Source organism: Ambystoma mexicanum, chromosome 2p (assembly GCF_040938575.1).
Source record: "Ambystoma mexicanum isolate Mex_15411 chromosome 2p, UKY_AmexF1_1, whole genome shotgun sequence".
NCBI classification, from domain to species: Eukaryota; Metazoa; Chordata; class Amphibia; order Caudata; family Ambystomatidae; genus Ambystoma; species Ambystoma mexicanum.
Genome location: NC_090923.1, coordinates 1,096,199,712 through 1,096,226,614, shown reverse-complemented (window position 1 = coordinate 1,096,226,614; position 26,903 = coordinate 1,096,199,712). Strand labels below are relative to the sequence as shown.

The 26,903-nt window shown below is 47.3% G+C and overlaps 1 protein-coding gene across 2 annotated transcripts in view; it reads right to left on the bottom strand.

Moving 5' to 3' along the window:
• Positions 1–23,783: 23,783 nt before the first annotated feature.
• SNX15 (sorting nexin 15) overlaps positions 23,784–26,903 on the bottom strand; it is a 563,181-nt gene continuing 560,061 nt past the window's right edge. For both annotated transcript variants that reach the window (XM_069645084.1, XM_069645085.1), the window contains one exon: positions 23,784–25,221. In XM_069645084.1, coding sequence (XP_069501185.1) covers positions 25,115–25,221 — 107 coding nt within the window. In that variant the 3' untranslated portion in view covers positions 23,784–25,114. The remainder of the gene's footprint in view (positions 25,222–26,903) is intronic.

Sequence of the window (26,903 nt, the reverse complement as noted above, 5' to 3'; positions counted from 1 at the left end):
GCCTATTGCGTCAATGAAGACCCCCTGTTATGCTAGCATATTGTCACAAGGTTTATTGGGCCCTCAAATGTTTTCAACTCAGGGTCCTTCAAATTCGAGCTCAGATGATGATGTTTCATGGTAGTAATTCAGTATAAGATATGAGAATGGCTCACTTAAAGGTCTATAGCTTAAGCTTTTAGAGCATGTGCTTCGTGTTTTTCAGCTGTAGGAACATTTTAGGATAACGTTGACTTAATCTATACCTTATGGAACCTGGATTCTTGGAGTTCTAATATGTTACATACTGGTGTAAACATATGTTTGCTTGAGATTGTAGCAGGTTAGACCAGGTGACTAATCTATCTTTGTCAAGTGGGGGGAGGGTCCCCTATGAGCCTGACGGCAGAGGCCTACCAAGAAGGAAGCCCAAGCCATTTCTACCCCAGAGGAGGATGATGGCAGTTGGGTGACACCAGTTCCTATCATGCTGGCCAGTTTATTTCACTTTCTTGTAGACCCAGTCAAGTGGAAGCTGAAGACTGGGCCATCTGCCTACAAGACAGCAACCCACCCACGCCTTACGCTAGCAGATTCCAGTCACCCAGCAGACGAGAGACCAAGGTGAAGAGAGAGAAGGTGAGCCGGAAGATGGAGAACCTGCACAGCTGCAGAACTCTGTGCACTGCTTCCCAGCACGTGCAGCAAGCAGGCTGACACTTGAATCAACTGACACAGACAAAACAACATGGAGCAGCTCTGATATCCAAGCAATGACTATTACTTAACTTATTTGAACTTCACCGTAACACGCTCCTTAACATAAACTGGGACACTCTGCAAAGTGGGGCGTCATTGATACAGCACGGCAGCCCCGCTTGGAAGACAGGGCCAAGGCTTAGCCCCCCATTTGTAACCATTGACTGTTGTAAAACCTCCTGGGCAGAGACGATAGGGTTAGATTGGTCAGGGCCAGAAGTCCAATGGAAGTGGGGGAGGATGAGAAAATGGGGCAGGAAACAGGAAAGTGTGGGTTGTTCAGATGAGGTCAGAGAAGGAAAAGCTGGCAGACCAATAGGCCATCAGGAGGAAAAGAGTGGACTGGAGTGCCAAGGCATTTGGAAGAAAAGGTGAGGCCTTGTTCAGTGAGAGTTGGTAGTACTATGTGGTGAATGTGCATGTACTCTAGGGGAGTGAGAGTGATGATACGTGTTTCAGTGAGTGAAAGAAGGGTGATTGAGGAGAGAGTGGGAGGAGTAGTAGGGAGGAGGGAGTAGTAGTGGGGAGAGCGGAAATAGGAGGGAGGAACATCAAAGGGTGGAGGCGGTATGTGGAATGTGAGCGAGAGACAGCGGAGGGACAGGCAAAACAAGTACTAGGAAAGAAGGAGGGGGGAGTTGGTGGGAGCGACAGGGAAAGTAATATCAGGGCTTGAAAGGAAGAAGCCTGAGTGGGGCTCGAGTGTCTGCGACGCACAGCCCTGCAATCCGTTTAGAACAAACATTGTTATTAGAGTAGGCCCAGTTTAGAAGGTCCCGTAGGGAGCTTAGATAGAGAAGGTGATTGCCTTGGGGACCTCATTGAAAGTAAGTTAAGACACAGATAGTAGGGGGTCAATAAACTCCATATACTAACCTAGGGGATAAAGACACCGGGGCTAGGGAAGAAAACAAAAGAGGGCGAGGGATGTCCTTTGCACCCGCAAAGCAATTCATTAAAAACCCTGGAACCATCTCTGGGAGTTGGGAGTGTTCTTTAAGCCGGCTATGACACAGGAAATAGGCGTTCATTTTAGTGACATTGTACGTTGATTATATATCAATGGATTTTACATAGGCATGATGAAAAGATCTTATGTATTCATTTAAATATATTGATCATTAGTTTTAATGGATATTTAAAATGTATCAATGTTTTTAATTAATTGATACATTTTGTTTTATGGATTTTTGTCCACAATAAACATACGTTTTCTGAAAACGTACAAATCTGTTACTACCAGTTAAAAAGATGAAAGCCGACTCTCCCGTTTATCCCGCAGGATCCTAAACATATAGAGGAAGGCAATCTCCTTAACTCCCATAATGACTACAGCAACTTGCTATATGCTGGGCTTCCTGCCCTCATTAATACGCTTGAACTTCTACTCAACATGGTGAGCTGTCTGGCATTCCGTCATTCCAAAAGGCCTCACATCTATGCAGCCCTGGCCACATTACATTGGTTCCCTGTTAGATAATTGTCTTCAAAACGTTGTGTCTGGTACACAAAAGTGTTCATAATTATATCCATCTCTCATAACATTCATAGGAATGTTCCTCCTTCACACACTGAACCAGTGCTTAATTTGTAAAAAAATAAGTGCCAGTGCCCAAAAAGTATTGGCCCCATAATGCCGGGCGTGGCGCTTGCCGCAGTGCGGGCGCAGCGCCGCCCTCAGCGCGGGTGCGCCGGCCACACCAGTTCAGTGCTAGACCTACCTAGATCAGCCCATCACACTGCTGCTGCTCCATGTCACATGTTTGGCGCTGCAGCAACTGCTGGCACAGGCTAGTAGTGGGATGGATGGGGAAGGGCACACATGGGTTGAGAAAGTATAATGCTTTAAAGTTGGAAAACACTTGTTATGTTAGGTGTAGTGGTTCCAGCATTCTGGCAAACCCAGAGGCAAAAGAGTGCATTTGAACACACTTCTAAATTCTAGACCACACTTTTTAGACGTCTGGACCATACTTGCTGTCCTCAAAGTGATAATGCATTTGATAAAATTGTTGCAAACCTGAGGATGTTTTCTTATTTGTCAATTTTGTAGAATGACCCCCCCCACCGCCCGGCCCACCCCCTCCCACACCCTGTTTCCCAAATGGCTCTGAGTGGAGCTGTGTTGCAATCATTGTCCCAGGACTCAGGATAGCTCAGCAGCAATGTGCTTGATTGGAAGCAAGACTACACGAAGCAACACAGGTTCGATCCCCGACTCCTCGCTTAGAAACCTCTGGGTATTAAGCGTGTTATAAATACGCAACTAAGACATGCTCCTCCTGCAACTGTGCCTCGATGCCACCGGGCTGTGTGAGCGCTTTAAAAATGCAAATAAATAAAAAAGCATTCTGTTTCAGTCACTGTTGCACTGTATTCGTCTCTACCCCTTCTGCCCCATCTGACAATCTGTTAAAGTACACCAAGTATTGTTAATCGGTTACCTCAGGAAGAGCACCCGTTCCTCAGTCACCTCATCCAGGTGTTTTGTGTAATCAATTTACTCTCAAGCCCTGATCAGTCATCACATCTCATGAATTCATCCCCCTTCACTCTTCCGTCAAGCATGAGCATGGTGTTGTATAACTTGGAAAAAGTCATTTCTGCAAGACATTGGCCCTCATTACAACACCGGCGCTAAACCATGGCGCTATTAGCACCATGGTTGCTGCCGGTATTGTAACGAGTCCGCCATAGTGAAATGGGGAAGTACCACCCCATTCCAAGGTTGGCGGGGCGGTACTTCCCCATTTCACCATGGCCCTTCCCCATTCCCATTTTTGCCCCATAGGGCATAATGGGAATGGGGAAAGGCGGTAATTACGGTACCGTAATTAACGCCAGGGTCCCTTTGCGGGTCCCTGCAATAATGGCTGGTATCAGCTGCCGTTATGGGAATTGGGCGCTAAGGGATTACCGGTACCCTTACCAGTACCGGTAATCCCTTAGCGCCAGGCGCCAGAGTCGTAATGACCCCCATTGTTGTGAAATCAACAGCCTGTGCTACTTCTGCTTTAGGGCCTCCTTCCACCTTAACACATATTAAAAAACTAAATATGTTTGGTCAGCCAATATTCAGGAGCCAGAGGAGAATGCATATTCGGATATCTCTTTCCCACTGACATGTTCTTGACATACTTCACTAAACTGCGGGTTGTAACAGACACCCACCTCTATCTGAGGATTCCTATCTGAGGATTGCATGTGCTCTCATTCGGAGCACATGCTCGGAGCGTATTGTACCCAGGTTAAGAGGCCACATCTGGTGTATAAACCAAACATCAGGATAGAAAACATGCGCTGGAATTATGTAAAAAAATGACAGCAAAAGATGGTTGAGAATCATACACGAATACTCAACTAGTGCTTTTATTTATGACGACAGATTAGTGGGCATGTGCACTATGTTTATCCTCGTCTAGTTTCCAGGTGTGTATCTTTGCCTGAAATGGCATTTTAGAAGTTCGTCTTTGCATGGGCTTTTCTCGCGAAGTACAGCCGGTTCGTTTTCGGCCCAATACGTGCACCGTTCCGGACCGGGTCCCCTCGCTGAAGCTCGTTTGTGAACTAATGAGGCCGATAACATTAAAAGGAAGAACGGAAACACCCAGACAAAAATTCACAGTTCATGTTTCGCTTAGATGAATGCTATCCAGGGTCAGACTGGGGCATACAATTGTCTCGAGTCGGGCTCGGCACCAATGAAAAAAGTGGCCAAAGTTGCAAACGACATTTCATTCCTTTTGTGACAGACTAGTGGGACCACACTGCCGCCCGTGCCCCACCCGGTCCTGGGCCTTCCCCTGCTTGCCTCAATCACGTAGGCTACCTTCCGTGGGGCCGCCACCGCCATGCTGAGCCGGATGATGACAAAAAGAGGTGCGCGCACAGCGGCCCCACGGAAGTTAAGATTTTAAAAGAGAAATCATATATTTGGGCGGCTGGGGCCCATCACTTTCGAAGTGATGGGGCACAGCCGCCACTCAAAGTAAGTTATTTCTTTTAAATTCTACCTCCCGTGGGGCGGGGCCCCAGGCACCGGCCCCACGGAAGGTCAGGTTTTCAATGAAAAAAGTAAAAAACATACTTTTGGGCACAATCCACAGGCCCGGCCACCAGTGACAGAGTCATCCGACTCAGTCTGCGGCAGCCCCTGGTCACAGAAATTGGCCTGGGCCTGACACTGACTGCAGTCAGCAGCACACTGCACACAGGTCACACAGACAGAAGGCCGGGCGAGGACAGGCCCTGGTGGGGTCCTGACTCCTGGGCAGTCAGGACACCACCAGGTGGACCGTGCCGCCACCCGGGCCCTGAACTTGGCCTTGCCTGATCACTTGACTGTGACAAGCTCAGGCTGCACCGCACGCAACAACAACTGACTTACCTGCTTTGCCGGCTGGGACGTGGTCTCCTGTCGAGGCCTCAGGGTGGGGAGGGCCGGGAGCGCACACTGGCACCCGCACAAATGACAAAGCAGGCAGATAGGGCCCCAGGAAGCAACTATGCCGCACCACGCAGGGCAGGTTCTCACTCTCACAATTCAGGACCGACGATGTCACGCCTCGACACCTTCACTTCACAGTAACTCGTGAAATGAAGGTGGCGCCGCGCTGCCTCCTGTGGCAACAATAACACGTCACCATGTCATTTCACTGGCTCAGAAGAACAGCCAACGAAAACTGCACATTCTGTGTTACTATACAGAATGTATCAAATACTGCATAGTAACAACAGAATGGTAGTTTTCATTGGCTGTTGTTTGTAACAGTTTGTTGTTCATGGCTATTGCTGGCCCCTCCCAGGCCCAGCCAGCCATGGCCTGCAACCTGCAAGCACGAGAGAGATCGAGATCATAATGAAAAATCCCAATGATTTATAATCGAAGCAAGGTGAAGTGGAAGAACAAGCAAAGCAATTGCACGTGCGCTGGCCCCGCATGAGTTCCGGTGCCCAAAAATGAGTGCCGGTGTTGGCCACCGGCAACCACCCCCACAAATTAAGCTGTGCACTGAACCCACTTCCTTTATCCTTTAACTCTGAGCTTCATCATCTTACTTTCAAAGCTCTTTTGAAGACATTTCTTTTCACAGCTTCCTTCAGTCGATCCATACCGCGGTCTGTGAAAATGAGCGCCAGAAGGTGGTTTGATCCACAGTGTGTTTTCTTTATAGTTGGTCGTACTCGCCAAGTACCGGCCATAATTACTGCCCCATCAACAACGAATTTCATAAATCTATTGCCACGTGGTGCCCATTTACGTATGCTCTGCAGTCCAGCATTTTACATGCCAATCTATTGAAATCATTTTAATTAGATTGATTTCTACAGTCTGTGACCTTTAGTGATCCATCTGACTGTACACAGCATTGATATTGTTACAATCATGAATTATGGGGCCGGGCCCTGGATCGCATCATGATTTCTTACAATACATTGCACAGAAAAAAAGAATGAAAACATGGGTAGGTGTTACTTTAGCCAGGTAAATATTTCCAGCAAAAGTTTCCTTTAGTTCCAGTGTTTACTGTGAGAAGTGAAATAAAAGTATCAGTGGTTTAGTACTGGAGTGGCACTTTTTTTTATAGGATTAAGATTCTTTACATATTTTCAGATCATCCAGTCACTTACCTAGTCCAGAAAGTCTTATTATAGGCAGGTACACATTAAGGATCACTGTTGAGCCCTCTTATGTTATTATAATCAACTTAGATGTTATGGAACCTCTTGACTTACCCCATAAGGCGTAAGATACCAGTTGGTTTTAGTGAGTGTCATGAGGCCACTCATGTTGGGATCCTCGTTTGATGTAGTAGTATGCTGCGAAAGAAGATGATAAACAGAACGCCCTAGCTGGAGTCTAGCTCACATTTCCTGAAGGCATAATAACATGCTGCGTTGTTTCAAAACGTGAGTCAATCCGGCACTGTTGCAGGAAAGGACAAATGTCATGGACCATGTATCATAGGCTATGCACCATACGACACCATCTCTCTCTACTGACTTGAACTACGGTTCCCTAGGACGTTCAACCTATCAGCGCTTTGAATCATACCAATGATATATAAGGCACTATATAAATGGCAGGTAACATAACATAACATTCATGTTGAACAGGCTCTGCAACCAGACACCACATACAGGACCCTTACACACTCTTTCCCCTTTTGGTTTGTAATTTCCTTGAGAGTGTCATTCAGTTTACCCTCCATAAAGCTAGGGTTCTTTCCTTGTTCTTTGACAGTAGAGCCTGCCCGCTTGCTACTCAGAACTAAAAGAAGGGAGTCCGAGTTGGAAGACATTTGCAATACAGGTGGGTATACCAATATTCATGTAAGTGGCACAAGTAAAGCCCATAAAAGTACATTCTCTTTCAATGATCTTTCTTCTGGCCAATTATCAAGTGCTACAATGTAGTAATACAATCATTTAACCTTTTGCAACAAGCAGAGTGTATGCCCATGATCACTGTGTCCTAGACGAATGACTCTGAAACCAAGGACTTCGCTAATAGCTTCCGAGTAGACTTATCTTGTAAGACTTTATATTCACACTTGCGTATTGCACATTTTGATTTCTGTAGTCTACATCCTGCTAGACAATGCACAATCTTATTGTAGCTGTCATATTTTAGTAGGACAGATGAGTTCAGACAGTTTAGTTTCTTGTGTGTATAGGTTTACCACCTATCACAGCTGGCGGTGTTCTTGAATTTTTTTCTCAAATTGGATTGGTTTACTTAGCCCTCAGCTCTAGTATTGCTATACACAATACCATTTGCAGAGTGGCCTGACCCCGCTTTGTCAGTTTCTATCATGGTTCATTATTACCTAAACCAAGTCACTGGCATGGGTGACCTGGCACATTCCCTGAATTCTGCCGGATTCTTACCCGAATTGTGGGATTTTTCACAAAGCTTGGCTCCTGAATTTTAGGACCTGTTTTGGCCATTTATTAGCTGAGCCCAGGGACATTTTCCTTTGTCTTAATCTGATTTCATCTTTTCATTTCTGGATGTCCTACCTGGGCTGTTCCTCGCCTCCCCACTGGCTGGGCCAGATGTCCTGTGCTGAGACTGTTTCTGGCCTGCTTTACTGCCCTCTTCCCATGTTACCCTTGTGGACCTAGTACTTCGGGGTAGGAGGCCTCAGCCATCCGAGAAGGCATTCAGACCTGCTTGGTCAGGTTTCCACCTCTTCCTGGTCTTTTTGTCGTTGCTTCTGCTCCTGGCTATTGGATCACCCTCCTGGAAAGGCTAGTTACTTGGGTTCTATGGGCCATTGCTGGTCTGGGGGCCAAATCCCTGGGTACTAGATCCTGGACCGCCTCCTGTAAAAAAAAGCCTTGTAACTCATTGGATTGTTTCTCCATTCCTAAGCCAAGTCCCCAGAATCCAGTGCTGAGTACTTACCCTGGGTCTTACGTTCCAGGGCCATTCTTTGAATTTCATCTGAGAGGTCCTCCTGGGCCCTGGTGGTGTGTTTCAGGCCCCCTCCACCATGGACCTCTATTGGTGCAAATCTTGCTTTGCTTCCTTCATTCTTCGTTGGTTGGGACTTGAACCTAGGACTGAAGCTCTTCACTGGGGCCTCCTCCAGCATTGCTTGGGGTAGGGTGCTGCCTTTTCTGCACATGTGGGGTGAGATTTTACCCTATAACCACGGTTCTGCCTATTGGATTTGGCCTGTTAATTCCTATAGGGGAACTTTTACGACCTATCACAACTAAAGTGACTTTCTAAGGTATTTACCAAAATATGGACATTTTCCCTGTCTACATTCTACACATGACTAGAATGTCAGAGTGTTCCTAGGATTGACTACTGATTTATATTACATAAATGCACTCATGACATATAAATAATAGTGTAATGCTGTTTCTAGCTTTGTTACATTGTAGTAATCCTTTTGCAGGGGTGTGATGAGAATATATTGGTCTAAGCCTATTCTGACTTTTTGGTGGCTCTCTGGGAATTGTTGGGAACATGTTGAACCCTGGATCTTCCATCTAGGGTTAGCGAGTTAAGCTCCACCCCTTTTCACAGCACAGAGCAGCCATGTTGCAAGAAGGTCTAAAGTGTTCCAGATCGTATAAGGGTGCTCCACAGCAGCAATGGTCAAGTCAAGTGATAGTTTGTTTTGTTAGGGCAGCTCCCTCTCAGGTCTCTGAGGCACAGTGGTTCAGCTGCAGAGAGCGTCTATGCTGTGGTGCGATATGCAGCAGGTCCGGAATGCACAGATGCTTTTTGTTCCTCCTTCTGCTGACCGTTTGCCGGTTTAGAGATTCTGACACTGAAATGTAGATAACAAAGGGTGCTGATGGGTTGTGCTCTCTCCGCTGGTTTCTCCATATTCGCTGCAGCATTGACAGGGTCTAGAAAAGAGAAAGGTTGGCAAGCATTTGTGTTAAGAGGCATGGGTTCATGCAAGTGGGAACATGTATAAAGTGGCAGTTGGGGAGGGACAGGATTTGCGGGCCCTCAACTGCCACTGCCCCGCCCCGCCTCCCCCCCCCATCTTGGGTAGGGCTGGCACAAACCTCCACTTTGACATGCCTCCCACCCCGGACTAAGAGTGGTTCCCATCCCCTTGTGACAGGGTCAGACTACTGCCTTGTCCCACTAGTATATGGTCTACACATGTACTAGAGGTTTATTTATTATTTTTACATTTATAAATCGCGCTAAGCCCTAAGACATCAAGGCGCTGGTACATGGTAAGATACAAGAAGAACAGTAAGGCATAACTTCTGTGTCACATTGCTAAAGGCAGACAGGACTGGGTAGTTCACTGTTAGGCAAACTATGTTTTTAGAGCTTTCTGGAAAGTCCAGTATGAGTGTTAGGTCAGCCGGGTAGGAGGTAGACGGTTACAATATTTAGCCACCATGGTCGGGAAGCTGGATCCTCCGGCTTTAGACAGTTTCAATTTAGGTTGGGTGATGCCGTTGGTGTATGCTTCCCTAGTGGGTCTGGACATAGTCGTTCTGGTGAATTTCTGAGATGGGTAGGGTGGTGCATCATTAGACAAACATCTGTGCGTGAAGGCGAGTGTCTTGAAAATAATCCGTTCACAAATCGGGAGCCCGTGGGATTTTTTCTTGCTGCAGTGATGTGATCTTTTTTGGGATGTTCAATGCAGCTCTAAGTGTGTTGTTCTGAATAACCTGCTTTTTTCGAATTTTGTGCTCAGTTGTGCCCGCGAAGAGGGCATTGCAGTATTCAAGCTTGGATCCTATAGTAGCTCTGGCTATGGTGCAACAGCTATCCGGGGCGTCATCTTTGGTTATCATGACTGGTGGTGGTGATATAGTGAAGATTTCACAGGTTTTAGATTTGGCGATGCAGGCATTGTTTGTGGAGGATTTGGCCAAGAGGATAGCTTTCTTTTATCGCATAGCTGCTGCTGTGAACAGTAGTTTGTTCTCCTCAGAGGGGTATTTATTCCAATTAGTTCCTGCCAATCGTTTGTAAGAGCAGAGTGCTTGGAGTTCTTGGGTGAACCACGGGTTTCTGTGTGCTGATGGTTTGGTTTTGCGTGACTTAACGGGGGATATGGTGTCAATAGCATCTGAGAGGGATTTGGCATTCAGGTCTGCTAGGGAGTTCGCGTCAGTGGGGAAACAGAGCTTAGGTAGGAGTGATATGAGCAAGGCAATCCTTGGTAAGGGATTTGGAACTCTGTGCAAGAGTAGGAGGCAGCGGGATGGGGGTCGGAGTGGTATGCACTTTTGGAGGGATAGAGAATTGCACTATGCTATGGTCAGACCAAGGGCAGAGGCTGTTCGAGTGAATTGACACCTGGCAGCTATGGTCTATGATACAGCTTTATTGTGAGTTGGGGTGTTGATGCATTGTGTAAAGTCAAGAGCGTTAAGGGATTTGATGAGTGAGGTTGCTACGGTGTCATCAGAGTCGTTGTAACCAAGATTGAAATCTCCTAGAAAGATCATTTTGGAAGGTTTGATACAGGCACCCAAGGTGTGCAGGAGGTTCTCCTCAAAGGATATGGCTGGGCCAGTGGGTTGGTAGATAGTGTGAATACAAACAATGTCTGAGTCGGAGAGGGCCAGTTTGGTTGATAATATGTCACAGTTATCGTTCAGGGTAGAGTTGAGTACTCTGATGGATAGTGAGTATCTTGCAATGAGTGCTACTCCTCTGCCCCGCGCATTATGTTTGTCAGTGTCATGTTGTCAGTTCTACTTGGAAGACCCATTTATTGTTATTTGTGGGACCTGATCATGACTGTATAATGCATTTTATCACTGTCTACAGTCCCCCTTTGCGTTGGGTGATGCAAGTGAGAACACTTGCATCACCCAATGCCTCTTGACACAAATGCTGGCCAACATGTGTCTCTCTTTTCCGGGCCCCATTTAATCCGATAGGGTGTAAAGTCCAACCTTTCAGCTACTCATTTTATCTTTGGTGGTGGAACCTGGGTATAGAAATCCTGCCTGGGCTCCCCTCTCATCACCTTGGATAAGTAGTTGCCTTCTTCCTTCATAGGAAACCTGCAAGTACTTCTTTGAGCCCACTGATCCCTTTGGGAGTACATTGATAACTGTTCTAAACTCCCCCTAGATATACAACAGCTGCTTAATTAACTAAATGTACTGTTGAACAATTATCTGTAAGATAGGATTGGACTGGTTGAGCTAGTTTTCCAAGTGTTCGTGTGTCTTATAAATTGGTATGGCTGATGATCATCCTAAACATCCCCCTGTACCCACCACTTTAGCCAATGCAACAGTGTATTGTGCTGTATCTGTTTTTGATTGAAATTGTGCTTGGTGCCTCAAAGTATAAACTAATGTTGTGTTGCATATACATGTATTTTTACTTATCTTCTCGTATCCTCAGCTTATTGCACCAGAGTCGTTTAATAAATAAGAATATATGTGATACTTCTGTGGATAGTATAATGCTTGACAACAAATGTGTATGGAAGCTGTACTTTACATCAGTCATCTAATCTCCTCAACACACACACACACACGCACGCACGCACGCACGCACGCACACACACACACGCCGCCCCCCCGACCCCACCCCCCCATCCCCCATCCCCCCTCCCCCCCCCCTCCAGTGAGGGTGTATAGTGACTTTGCATAAACACAAGAAGGTCCAGTAAGGTTGGCTTCATAGAACCCTAACATATGCTGATTGACTACCTTTATATCTGGTCAATGTTTGGAAATATTTTAAGGAGTCCTTCAGACCAGTTTTCCTGGTCGTCACCCCTTTTCTTTAGTTACTAGTGGTTTGATATGATATGGCATTTATAACACGCCTGTTCACAAGTGTTTCTAGGCTCAAATAAATGTGGTTAATAAATGGTAAAAGGCAATTCTATTGATTTGTCCGCAAACACGTTCTGCTCTAGACATGTTTCTTAATTATCACCCCGACCAGTGGGCATTGTCTACACTTACGTCCACCCTTCTATGAGCACTTGTGACTGAGCAAACTCCAAAGACAAGGGCACAGGGGTAAAATGGGTCAACAGAGACAGCCTCACTCTGTCGCTAAAGCTCCCAACAAGTTTAAATGATTACTTTCAAATGCAAAAATGCTAACTGACCCTTTGCAGGAGGTGGCTTCCGTGACTAAAGGAAAGGTGGCTAAATTGGTATCCATTACATGAGTTCTACTCAGTAACATCGAAGTGCAGGCTGAAATATATGTCCGTTTTGAAAGTATTTTGTATTCGGTCTGTTCTCCATGCCTCTATGCTGTGACCACTGCATCCTATTACTCTGCAAGAAAGGTTGGCATATACCAATAAAGGCCAAACAGCTGAAGCAGTGCATGTTGTGAAGTGCAGGTTCTAGCAACATATTTATACCTGGTGTAAAGGAGGTAGCTGTTTTATCATGACAACTACACCTCTGCCTGTTCTTTCCGACATCCCTGCCTCTAAACTGAGCACTGCAAACAGATGATCTATTTGAGGTTTAGCAGCAGGTAGTTGATTATTGTGTAAGGAAGGCATGGTATCAATAGTAGACACAGACAAAATAGAAGTTTTGAAAACCTTTATTTGGTATTTTGGTTGGGCTGGCAGAATTCCTAAATAGCTCTAACTCTAGAATGGGAGTAGTCTCGACCATTAAACAAATAACAAACAAGTCCAAGTCCGTCTAGTTCAAATAAAAATGTCTGTACTAAAAAGAACCTAACTGTTAAAAAGCACCTTCTGAAGGACTTACTTCCTTGATGTCTGGGGGGCAGTGTTTCCTGTCCTTCAGCTGCTCCCCCCTCAGCAGCCTTCTTCTTTTGCATGCATATGTTCTCTGTTTCTGAAATCCTTGTCACCAATGTTAAAAAGCACCTTCTGTAGTCTTCTTAGGTTTCTTTAGACAACTTTATTACAAGTTACAACACGATAGCTTTAACAGAACCACTGGGTCCCATCTCCGAGGCTGAACTGACCTTGTCTAGAATCCTCACACATTATTCAACACCAAACATTCCACATGACATCAGCTCTCACATACAGGGACAAGCACTTTACAACATATCTCCTTCCTTTCCAATGGCAACTCACACATATGAAACACACCACCTACAAGCACTTCGCAAAACAACCTTGCCCTCCTTCTCAAAATGACAAATGTGTTAAGGGAATACAAAAGGAAAATAGTGTCTGAAAAGAAATGGCAGAATGGCTTAAATAGCTTCCTTCCTCATGTTCAGCACCACAGGATCTAGAAAGTTTCTTAAAAAGGATAGGTGGATGGAACAGTTATATCAGTCGTGCACACTTTGGCTTACTGGTACAAATCAACAGTTCAGGCTTGGGCTTCAAGCTTCTTGTAGTTCAGTCACTTCCTTGTCACAAATACACAGTTCCACTTTTGACCTTTGCTTTCCCACAATTCAACACAGGCTTCCCTCTGCCGGGCTCGAGCCTGCCTCTGTTCGCATTCACTTTCTTAATTGTTCACAGTTCGGTACAGGCTTCCCTCCGCGGGGCTCGAACTTGTCTTTCTCTTCATGGGGGTTCCCTTCCCCACGGTTTGTCTTAGGTGGCTCTGCACTTTCGAAGACTTTCCAAACGGCAAGGACTTTACGTAGACCTCTGCATGACCACTTCGACCTCTCTTTAAACAATTCTACAATCCTCAATGTATCTCATCTGGCAACACCAATGCCTCTTGGTGCTTGTAATTTCTTATTCTCTTTTCACGTTGCCCTCTTGGCAAAGCTCATATACCTTTGCCTCTTGGCATATTCAGAGTTCACATACTTTGCTTTTTACTCATTCAACTTTCTTTCGGGATTGTGGTTACTTTCTTGCCTTTGGTTCCTGTTGTAATTACACTTCAACTCAGAAGATTTCACAGAGATTTTCGAAATGTGTGATTTCACCTCGCAGGACCACTCTGTTACTTTATATCCATTCCTTTTATTATTCAGCAATTGTCCTTTCCATTATGCATTTTATCGGCACACACGCAACCTTCAACTTTTGAGTTACAGTTACTTATGCTTTTAACACAAACTGAGCTTGTGTTGCCTTCGATAACTCACCATTTCTGTTAAATGCGCTTCTTTCATCAATGATCTTCATTCAGCAGTCGAGGCTGTTACCAACGCCTCCTCTAATCCTCCCAACTCCGCCGATCACCCGGGAGGGTCGCAGGCCACTTCCAAGCACCTTGAAGGTGTCTTTCTTTCACTGACTCGGTTTTAGCCTTGGAACGCTTACAGCGTCCCAAAAGTGTGGAATTCTCGCCTGGCTCTCTCTCGATCTTCGCAAATGCTAATCAGCCCCTTGGCCTTCCAACTTCCATAGCCTGGCTAGCATCAGCCCTGAAAGAGCTGTTCCTTCTTGTACCCAGCCTCGCTCAGAGTGTGCACGTGTGCGCCACCTTTTACCCTGACAGGGAGTGTTAACAAGTGGCAGGTGTGTATAGTTAGGATTACGTGCCTGACTCTGCCTGGCCTCATTACAGGGACTGAGCCATTGCAAGTCAGTAGAGGTAATCTTTCTGGCCGCATTGCTCATCTTCCTCGGCTCAGTAGTGTTGTCAATGTAAAGTGGGGAGGAATTGTGGGAGCTGTAGTTTCCCATAAAATAAGCAGGGATAGGGGGTTAAATGGGCTGTGGAAAAAGGGGGACACCATGTCTCAGCAGAAGGTGCTTCGCCAAAACACTCCCCGAGGGCCCCCTACCCAGGTGATCCTCCCTCACTTGTCCACCTCCAGGGTTGGATCCAAAAGCGATGGCCTTTCTCTGGCCACCCGAGTACCCGGATTCCGTTGTGACTAGGTTGTGAAACACCCTCTGGTTTTTCACATACCCTTCCCCAATGCGATGTGGACGAATCTGTTTCACTAGGGAACCGTGAAAGGAAAGCTACGTTGCTCTGATCTTTACCTTTCTGGTGTTCTGCTGTGAAACGATATAGATGTAAGTCTAGAAACCATCGCATATACTGTGGATTGGATTCTCTTTGCCAACTTACGCAGATAAGGAGAGAATGATCAGTTTCAATAGGCTATTCTGCCAAATATCCGATAAAAGCCACTGATAGGTCTTCCGTCACTGATAGGTCTTCCGTACCCTTCTTATGGCACAGCTCACCTGAGGTTTTTTGTCCCTAAGGACCCTCCCCTATTCCCCGGGACTGGAGATCCCATGGGGCCAGAGGTGGAAAACCCCTCAGGTTTTCCATATACTTTCCCCCTAAGACTTTGGCTACCCGTTGACAATTGGCAAATTAAGGTTATTGGGTATATATTTTGACCAATCCCATCTCGGTGCTGGAGGAAAAGAAAAGTCTGAGTGCCAATGTTTGCCGGGGGAAATTGAGGGAGCTGCAGGGGAACATCTTGTATTAACATAGATAAATTGGGAAAATCCCTACCCATAACTACCTCTTCTGGAAGGCATGGTATAATAATGGCTGAGGGTATCATGATTTGCTTTCCTCGAATGTTGAAAGAAAAGGGTATCTTGGGATATATTTAATTATCCCCATGTACGCAGGGAACTCTGACCAATTTTTGATTTTCAAGATCTCTGCGAAATCAGGTCTGCTCTGACTGCTGTTTGCTTTCTTCCTGAATCTATCAAAGCATTTACTATCCTTCCGTTAATGGACGCCTTTTCATGGGTAAATTCAATAGGCGAATGACAAAAACATACGTTAACAGACTCAATATCATCTTCTGGTTCCTCCCATTCGTCTACCATCCAACATCCTATTATCCTATTTCCATGGGTTTTTCCTTCTGATTCTTGGGGCAGCTTCTAGCTAAGTGACCAACCTCTTTACATGAATAACAGGTGGGCAATTGGACGTTAGATATTTTGGATTCATCTTTCATTCCCTAGTCTTTGATTTTGAATTCTGGTTTTCCAAACTCCGATTTTTCTCCATCCTTTCCTGGTCATGCTCTAGCCTTGGGAGGATTTCCCCCTCGTCCCGATACGAAGTGTTGGAAGTGAGGAACCTTTTGACCTTTCTCTCATCAAATTTATCTAGAGAGTGAAAATGTTTATTTGCATCAGAGATGTTGTGTACAGTTTCGATGGTCAAAGTAAGGGTAGGCTTGTTCAATTGTAAGACTGCTTTCAGTAAAGAGGGAGGTAGAGAGTTAATGAATTGTTCTATGATCAACATCTCTATCAGTTCAGGTAAAGTATTTTTTAGCAGTCCATAGAGGAACAGTGTTTTTGATTTGTTCCCCCAACTCTAATGGAGTTTCTCCAGGGGTTCAGTCTGATGTTCCATAATTAATTTCTGTCTTTAAAAATGGCTAGTTTGCCCTAAGGCCTTCCTTAATGTATGCAACAGTAGTGTCCCCTTGGAGATTAAGTAATTGATACAATGTTTGTAATTCATCTTTGAGTAATGGTCCTACGTAACAGATATTTAAATTATCATTCCACACAAATTGTACTGCCAATTGTTCAAAGTTGAGAGAAAAAATTCCGAAGTCGTCACCTTCTAGGTATGGTTGCCGAATACCTTGAAGCAACAGGGGTTTGGCATGAATGGCAATCAACTGTTACAAACCTGACTGAAGGCGGGTTTTTACTTGTATCTGATGGGCCGCTAATGCGTCTTCAACAAAGGCCATACTTATATGGGCTATTAAGGTTCTGTCTGATTCTTCTCCTGACTCTGAGGGGAAAAAGATGGATCCAACTTCTTCTTCGGGATGGATTTAAATAAATTTGAATTCTTCGGTATCAGAACCAGATTGGAGTATAGTGGATTGAAAGTTTAGATCGGTTACTGATAAGGTAGAGGTGGAAGGGGAGCTACCTGCGAGGAAGGATTTCCCTTTAAGCACAAATTCCAGGGCACTAGGTGTAATAAAAAGTGATCTTATCGTCAGGATTATACAGTCCCATTGTTGTAGATGATAATGGGAAATAGGTAAAGTATCAAGTAACAGTTCTTCATGGTATGTATTCTTCCTATGCTTCAACATCGACAATTAGTATCTCCCTGACTGGTGGTAAAACAATAATGAACATGGGGTCTTCAACTTTTGTCAATTGAATTGCATCCCATTCCTGACACTGTATGTGACACTGTTGGTTGCCATTGGGGTCTCATCTGGTTTTCTCTTCTCCAGGACCCAAGAGTAACAGATAGAGACTCAGGATTGTAATTGTCTCCCACAGTCTTTTAAAATGGGAGACTATCAAGCTGCTGCCCTGCCAATTCGCAGACTCCCCTATAAAAAGGCATATACTACAAAAAACAACAACAGAAAAAAAAGAATCGCCATCCTTCTCAAAATGACAAATGTGTTAAGGGAATACAAAAGGAAAATAGTATCTCAAAAGAAATGTCAGAATGGCTTAAATAACTCTTCCCCAGGTTCAGCACCACAGGGTCTAGAGAGTTTCTTAAAAAGGATAGGTGGATGGCACAGTTCTATCAGTCTTGCACATTTTTGGCTTACTGGTACAGTTCAACGGTTCAGATTTGGGCTTCAAGCTTCTGGTAGTTCATGGTGGTTTTCAGTGGCTTTGCCTTCCCAAATGCTGAATTCTGTTGGCCATTTATCCTGATGCTGTTTTCCGTGGCAAGGTAATTTAAATTAACAAATTCAGAGTCAATATTCTCTAGATCTTAAAACCGCCTTGTTGACTAGGAACAAGTTACTTACCTGTAACTGTTGTTCTCCAGCATGGGTCTGGCATGGATTCACATGCTCATGAATATACCTAGTCGTCAGGCTGGGAATCCTCGGTAAAGAAAAAAATCAGTAACAGTTTTGTTTCTGATCTGTCTTTCTTAGTAGTAACCAATCACTGGTCTCTGGGTCATACTGCCCCCAGCCAATGACTGCCCTCTCCCTAAGCCCCTCCCCTGGCAGCCATCCTCAGATTTGGTAGCACGTAAATTGGCAGTAGGACCAATTGAAGAGCCGTAGAGGGGTAGGCGGGAGGGTTCGCATGTGAATCCATGCCAGACCCATGCTGGAGAACAACAGTTACAGGTAAGTAACTTGTTCCTGGTCTGGACTCCTCCCTGGAATCCTGGTCGACGCAGTAGAATCTCGTGAAGGTGTGCGTCGACCTCCAAGTAGCAGCCCTGCAGATGCCCAGCAGGGGCACACCAGACAAGAACGCCGTGGTAGCAGCAATCGCTCTGGTCGAATGGGCTCTCGGACGGCTGGGCAACGGTCAGTTTGCCAACCGGTGACAGTTCATGATGCAGCCGGAGAGCCATCTGGAAATGGAAGCCTTCCAGAGTGCCTTCCCTTGATTCGCAGGTCCAAAGTTCACAAACAGTTGTGATGTCTTCCGAAAACTCTTTGTGCGGTCCACGTAGAACTTCAGCACTCTAGCTACATCCAGCGAGTGCAAATCCTCTCGGCCGGCGACGAAGGAGACGGGAAGAAAACAGGTAACACCAAGGGCTCGTTGGGGTGGAAGTCCGACGGCACCTTGGGCATGAAGGAGGGGTGCGTCCTCAGCACCACCCTTGTCTCATGAAAAGTCAAGTATGGAGGCTTGGAGGATAGGACCTGGATCTCTCCCACTCGTCGTGCGGAGGTGATGGCCACAAAAAATGCTGTTTTCCACGACAGGAACTTCAATGGTGCCGAATGCAGAGGCTCGAATGGTGGCCCCATGAGCCTGGTCAGCACCACGTTGAGCTCCCACGCCGGGGCCGGTGCCTTCACCGGCGGGAATGAACAGAACAGTCCCTTCATAAACTCCTTCACGAGGCGATGAGACCACAGAGATGATCGTCCTGTAGTTCTGGTGTAGCGGCATATCGCCGCTAGAAGTATTTTGATGGAGGCATGAGCCAGCCCCGCCTTGGCCAGCAACAGCAGGTACACAGCACTTGAGGGGCCGTTATTCACAGAGGGTTAAACTTCTGTGCACGGCACCAGGCAGAGAACCTCTTCCATTTGTGTCCATAGCACTTGAGAGTCGAGGACGCCCTGGCCTTTGCAAGCACCTCCTTGCAGTCTGCCAGGATATCGTACCCTCCAAATTCTAGTGCCGTAGGAGCCAGGCCTGCAAGTTCAGTGACCCCCGGTCGTGATGGAGGATGGCGCCTCCTTCTCTGGAGAGAAGTTCTGCGTCCGTCGGTAGTTTGACTGGGGGGGGAAGCTGACAGGTCCAGAAGGTCCGGGAACCAGATCTGTCTCGGCCACGCCGGTGCAACGAGGATCATCTTGCACTGGGACCTCTTGAGCTGGTTGACGAGTCGCAACAGCAACGGAGGGAACGCATACAGAAACAGGCCGTCCCAGGGGAACAAGGAAGCATTGCCAATGCTCCTCAGCTGGGGAAACCTGCTGGTGAACCTCTGGCACTTGGAGTTCGCCGCCGTCGCGAACAGGTCGATCTGGGGTTTGCCCTATCGTCGGAAAAGCCGATCCACTTGGTCCTGCCGCAGTCCCCACTCGTGGCACGAGCGCAGCTCCCTGCTGAGCGAGTCGGCGATGGTGTTCTTGATCCCTGCTAGGTGGAAAGGCACCAGAAACATCCCCTGGGCAACGGCCAAATGCCACAAATCCTGGGCCTCCTTGGATAGGGCCGGGGACCTGGTTCCTCCCTGCTTCCTGATGTAGAACATTGTGGTGGTGTTGTCGGTGAAGTTCCTCACCACTTTGCCCTTGAGGGTCAGGAGAAACGACCTGAGGGCCCAGAACACTGCTCAGAGCTCCAGGAGGTTGATGTGGAGTGACCTCTCCTCCGGGAGCCAAAGGTCTCTCGCGTGAAGATCTCCGGTGTGCGCTCCCCATCCTTCCAGAGAGGCATCCGTCGTCACAGTCTCCAGGTGTGCTGGGGTTTGAAAGTCTGTGCCCGCCGCGAGATGCGCGCGGGTGCCCCACCACCGAATAGCTTGGCGGAAGACCCCATTGAGTGGGATCTTGTCTTCGAAGCTGCCCGCCGCTTGCATCCAACGAGCGACGAGGAATTCCTGTAGAGGTCGCATCCGCAGCCTGCGTAGTCGCACCAGGTAGATGCAAGAGGACATCATGCCGAGAAGGGACTTGATGGACCTCACCCTGGCCACGTCCGTGGTCAGCAGGCACTGCACCTTGCCCAGGATGGCCTTTGTCCTTTCCTCCGACGGAGAAGCCAATCGCGCCACTGTATCGAGCTTGGCTCCCAGAAATAGTGCAACCTGTGACAGAACCAGGTGGGATTTTGGGAAGTTGGAGAATCCCAGATCCGTGAGCAGTTTGACGGTCTTCGCTGTGTGCTCGACGGCGAGCTCCCTTGTCCTTGCTCGGATGAGCCAATCGTCCAGGTAGGGGTAAACGTGGATCCCTTGCAGGCGCAGCCACGCCGCCACTGGTGCTAGGCACTTGGTAAATACCCTGGGCGCCGACTTCAATCCGAATGGCAGGGCCTGGAATTGGTAGTGCTGTCCTTGGACTACGAATCTGAGAAACATTTGGTGTCCTTTTAGAATGGGGATGTGGAAGTAAGTATCCTCCAAGTCCAGCGACGATAGGAAGTTGCCTTCCTCCAGCTGTCCCAGCACGTGCTGGAGGGTGACCATCCGGAACTTCTGGGCCTTGATGTATTTGTTTAACCGATGCAGTTCCAGGATGGGGCGCCAACCGCCTGTCTTCTTTCTGACGAGGAAGTATATTGAGTATACTCCAGTGCCCAGAGCCTCTTCGAGACGAGCTCGATGGCACCTTTCTTGAGCATCGCCCTTACTTCTAACAGCAGTTGATGGATGTGATTTTCCTTCCTGGCCACGGGAGGAATGCGGGGGCACCTCCTTAGAAATTCGAGAGTGCGCCCATGGGCCAGGGCATCCAGCACCCAACGGTCGATGGAGATGGACTCCCACACACTGACGAACTTCGCCAGCCGGCCTCCCACCAGGGTACTCGGGTGGGGGCCCGACGCCACGGCCGGTTCAGTCCTGCTTCGAGGTGGCCTTGCCGCCCTGGCCTCCCTGGCGACGAGATCCTCCTGACTTGCCGCGCCCTCTGTAGGCCTCTTGCCATGAGGAACGGTCTGCCTGGCGGTACGTAGAGGAACCACCACCAAATCCTTTGGAGGCACCTTGCTTGCCTCCGGAGTTCCAAAAGGGCGGCGGTCGTTGCTGCAAAACTCCCAAAGCCCGAGCCGTCTCCGTGTCGGCCTTGATGGCCTGAAGTGACTCATCCACTGTTTTTCCAAACAGGTTGTTCCCGTCGAAGGGCATGTCCAAAACTCTGGTTTGCACGTCCTGACGGAAATCTGTTGCTTTGAGCCATCCCCGCCGTCGGAGGCAAACACTGTTGCCCAACTGGCAGAACCCGTTGTCAGCGATATCCGTGGCCACCGTTATGGCGTGATCCGAAGCCACCTCACCTTCCTGCAGGATCCCCAGGGCCCCCGCCCTTTTGTCGTCCGGTATGAAGTCCAGCAGGGGAGCGATCTTGTACCACAACTCCCTGTTGTAGCGGGCCACAATCGCTAGGGCGTTGGCCGCCTTACATGTCGTCGGCGCAAAGAAGATGACTTGTCGTCCCATGGCATCCAGTTTCTTTCCCTCGCTGTCAGGTGGGGAGGTTGAAGTTGAAGCTGTCGCCCCCGCCGCTTTCTTCTTGGCCGCCGCCGAGACGACCGAATACGGGGTCGGCTGTGCCCTAAGGCACAAAGGAGCGGAATCAGGGACCCAGTACTTCTTCTCGTACCGATCCCTCTTGGCAGGCATCGTGGACGGGTTCTTCAGGCGAGCAAGTCCCTCGTCCCAGATATCGTCAAGCAACAGCACTGCGAGGACCGTCTTCCTCTTGGCTTTGCGCCGCTGATAGAGGAAGCCTTCCTTCTTCTGTTCTTCGGGGCAGAGCTGGAAAAGCTCGGACGCCCTGGCAATCATGGCGTGGAAGGAGCCAATTTCGTCGGGCGGGGAGACCCGAGGGGGTGGTGATGGAAGGTCCATCCCGTCGCCACCGTCGTCATTCGTCCCTGTCGTGGCCGTATCTGTTCCCCGTGTCCTCCCTAGGATCAGGGGAAGGAGATGAAGAAGGCTGAGCGGGCCGTGAGGGCAGAAAAGGCTGGGCGGGGGGTGAACTCTCCTCCGCTTGTTTGGAAGGCTTCCCGACGGGCCCAGTTCTGCTGGGTCGTCTGTTGGGGGCAGAGGCAACCTTGTCCATATCTCCCTACATAAGGTTTGGATTGCCATCAAAATGGCCGCCGAGTTGTCCTGAGGCTCGGGCACTGGTTGCGACGGGCGCAATGGTTGCTCCTCCACGGGAGCCTCGTCAGCGCCACCGTCGCTCTCTTTGTCCGCCTCCTCGGGATTCCTCCCGTGGGACCGGACCTCCTCAAACCTCTTGTTGAGGCCCTTCACGACTTCAACCAGCTCCTCCTCAGAGGCTGTATCCGTGTCCGTAATGGCCACCGCCCCCGCCCCCTTTTCCCATCGGGGTCTTCACGGGGGTCTTATCGATGGGCTGAAAAGAGGATTCCCTCTGCGGTGGCAGGGAAACTCTGGGCCCTGAGGTCGCCTCCACAGGCTTCGCCAGGACCGCCACGACTCCCTCGATAGAGGCCTTAGCCGGGTGAATCAAGGCCTTCACCACCTTGGGCGTGCTTGAGGCCTTCGCCTTGGGGGGAGGGTCACCGCCTTGCTCCCCCTCGGCTGACTCCTTCGAGATCGACCGGGACTTCTCCAGAAGCTTACCCGTTGGCTCGTGGTTGATGGCGGCAGTGAAAGCGTGCCCTGCCTGGCAGAGAAGGAGCCCGACCCTTCGGCGCTCCTGGTGCCCGCAGACTCGCGGTGCTTTGCCTTCTGTTGGGACCCCGTCGCCGGAGCGCCCTCAAAGGACTTAGAAGATCGCTCGGACCTCTTCTTCTTCTCACCTGCTGGGCTCTTTCCTTCCAGCCAGTTGCTGAGGCGGATACACCGATCCTTCATGGTCCGTTCTGACATTCTTGCAAAACACACAGTCCTTCTCCACATGCGTCTTGTCTTCGTGAAGGCAGTAGAGACAACTCGAATGCTCGTCCTCCTTGAAAACATTCTGTAATCCACATCGGGGCAGTTCCTGAACAGCTTGGATCTGGGCGTCGAGCTTCTCTTGTCCTGGGCCATGTCCACTGGGTAGGCCTCAGATCTTCTGGAATCCTCCAAGAAGCGTAACTCGACGAAAACTTTGCCCTTGATGGGTGTAGAAAATCCGAAACGGGTACCCGTTGATCGAAAAGTAGAAACGGTGGAGCTTGAGGCTCGATTGACCAAAAAAATGAGATTAAACTCCTTGAAAGAAATCGAGAGCTAAAGCACGAGGACTACCAACACTTGAACATGCGGTAAAAATCTGAAGATGGGTGCCAGGGGAGGGGCTTAGGGAGAGGGCAGTCATTGGCTGGGGGCAGTATAACCCAGAGACCAGTGATTGGTTACTACTTAGAAAGACAGATCAGAAACAAAACTGATACTGATTTTTTCTTTACCGAGGAGCCCCAGCCTGACGACGGGGAATATTCATGAGCATGTGAATCCATGCCAGACCCCATGCTGGAGAATCACTTTTTTACCTGCGGCAGAACAATTGATTCACAACAAAGTAGTGTGTGAGAGAGACAAGGGAATACATTTTACCAAGATGTTTTATTTCTTAAAGAACAAAAAAATCCTATATATATGAAACTAGCAAACATACTGCCATCAACTCTTCATTTCACACAACGAGAGTGAAATCTATAACATATCAAGCTAAAGTTGTCCTTTTTGCAGAATGAATAAGTACCTCCTATGCATGGTGCAAGGTTCAATGTCTGTAGTAATAGCGAACACATTATAAAGAACTAATGGATCCTGTCTTGCTTGGATATTTAGACAACTGTATGTTGTGATGGTATGTTTTCATGCTCCGGTGCAGCTCTGTATGAGTCTACTGCTGCATCTTTCATGACTAGCCATTCACAAATTCTAAGCCTTAACAAATTGTTCCACCTTTGTACACAGAGATGTTAATTTTCTACGGCATGAACCGGTGTCATCAATAGTGTCACTAATTAATGGTAATTACGTTTAGCACACATCTCAAAAACAATTAAACTAACATAGATGGCATGGTTACCAGGACTGCATGCAGTGCTGCTGATGACTGGCTGATCAAACAAAACTGTGCTGGTTATCATGGCTTACCTAACCTCCAACAATGTCTCTTCAATTGGATGAATGCTAAAAAGGACACCTCTGAACACTGTATACTGATTATTGGGGGAATTCAAGAGAAGGCACAAAGTGGAAACTATCTGCTCTCTACAGTTACACTTCTGCAGCTAAGGCAACTGCTTTGCAAGAAAAGCAGGCCTTTATTTATGTTAGTTTAGTGTGTAAGGTCCACATTCCTTCCTCAAATGAAGGACTAGAAAGGAAACAAAAACAAAGAAAATAAACCAGTTGAATTTAAAGTGAACATCTTTGTTATAAGTTACACAACAATTTCATTGTAGGTATGGAAATGTCATTATTATCGACGCAGGTCACACTTTCATGGCAGCACTCACTGGAATTTCCCAGTACAGCAGCTTGCACTGGCATTTCCTCGATCAACAGTTCACTCCAGCATCTCACAGCATGGCAACATATGCTAGAATCTTCCAATATTGTGGCCTATGTTAGACTGGCTCCAAATTTCCATGCAGGGTGAAGTACCTCATGTATTTCCCACAGGCATCCTTGGAAGCACAAACGCTCTAGGAAACCTTTTGACTCCTACAATCCATCAGGAGAAGGCATAAATTGGCAAAGCTGCTGGTCCCACCCCATTTTCGGATAGCACAATGTTCTCAGCAGGTAACGGAGCCCGGTCCCATGAGCTTGACTGATTCCAGAGCCGATTGGTGGTGATTCCTTCAAGCTTACGAGGAAATGACCAACCAGACAAGTTCATGTGGGTGATTGAATCCCAGGTTCATGGCTGGGCCTCCTTTAGATGCAGTTGGTAAAGTCCTTCTGCGTGATTCAGGTACTCAGCCATTTTCTTTTTGACTGCTTCTTTCCGGGTTGCATTGGTGTCACCTGGCAAAGGACAGAAAGAAGAAAAATATGAGGATGCAAATGGGGACATCAAGGGCCTTTAGGATTTAAGTTTCTTGCTATAGTAATGACTATCTGCTTCCAGCCAGAATAAGAGACAGAAAGAACACAAAAGACTAGTAAGAGAGCAAGAACGAATAGGAAAGAAAAAGAAAGTAGCAAAATGTGAGATGAGAAAAAGGAAGAAAAATACCTAGAGGAGGAGAATGAGAGCAGGAAAAATGGAGGAGAGATCAAGAAAGGATAGCAAAAAAAAAATAATGACACCAAAAAGGTTAAAGAGAAAATAGGAAGCAATGGAAAAGGGAGAAAGTAAAATTATAAGTCACCCACTATATTGAATACCGTACTACTAGTCTCCTTTTCCCCATATTTGCAGAATATCTGGCCTGCAGAGTACAGGACCAAAGTGTGCCTAGCAAAGCTATAATAGAATTGGAACACCACTGCTTTGGTATTTGGCAGGGCTCAGGGAAACCAAGAACCCTGCTCGTTAAGCGATGTGCTGAATGGATGAAGTAAATGCGAGATTCCCCAGAGCTCCTCCTCCACTCCCATCCCACTTGTATTATGCTCTGAAACTTAGTTATTATGCTAACCATCGAACAGGGACAATTGTTGTCCAGGAAAATCGAGGCATTTTTAACTTGCTATGCATAGGGTTACCCTTGAAAGGAGACCCGTTTGGGTACTATGTTGGTTACGGTTGACTTCCGTACTCAGGCTCTTGAAAGCAGCACTACTTATTGTATTGGTTCAGGGCTTGGAGACAAATATATGTGTACAATCCACTAAAGACTGGTGTGCTGCCTGATGGCAACATGACGGATGGCCCATTTCAGCCTTTGCTGCAGCCGAACCAACATCAGTTCAATGTAATTACCAATACAGACACCATGATCAGATTATCAGCTGGGGCTGGGAAACATTAGTAAAGTAAGAACACTACCTGGGAAGGAATGGGTGAAAAGGAGGAATACCCATCAGATTCTGGGACTAGAAATACCAGGGAATAACCAAGCAAAGCCCTTATTACAGTTGGTAATCAAAATAATTCAGAGGAAAATGTAATATATCTCTCCCCCTCTCACACCAACACATTTTTAGGATGATGAGGTCATCAGAGGTTGAGCATGAAAACATCTGCTATTATCAATCTGAGAGAAACCAAAGGCCCAGGCGGGCACCCCTTATCTGGAGGGAGAAAAGATTAAACTGATCAAAAAACCTAAAGGGGGAAGAGTATTAGCTGGTAGGAGTATGTTGAAAGGTATTAATGCTGAACCAGGAGGCTGACCGTCGCTAGGGGGTAAGACTATCTGGACCTGTGGGGAAGAAAAATGCAGGTATATGGAAATTACGATTGAAGTAAGTTGATAGGAAATGTAATTGCAAATTAATGACAAGAGAAGTGAAAGAAGTACACCGATTAATGAAAGGCTAGGTGGCTTTATTCAGCACTAAACCTAATGTAGCTTAGGAAAATGATCCAGTTTGAATTATATGCTTGCAGTGAGGATGGAGAAATAAAACTTGACAATGAGGTTTGCATTTGCACATTTATAGTCTGATGTCTTAGCAAAGTTACTTAGGACCTTGCTTACCAGTGGCAAAAATATATTTAAGTTTCACAAACAAAAGATAATTCAAGAGTGTGAGTCCTA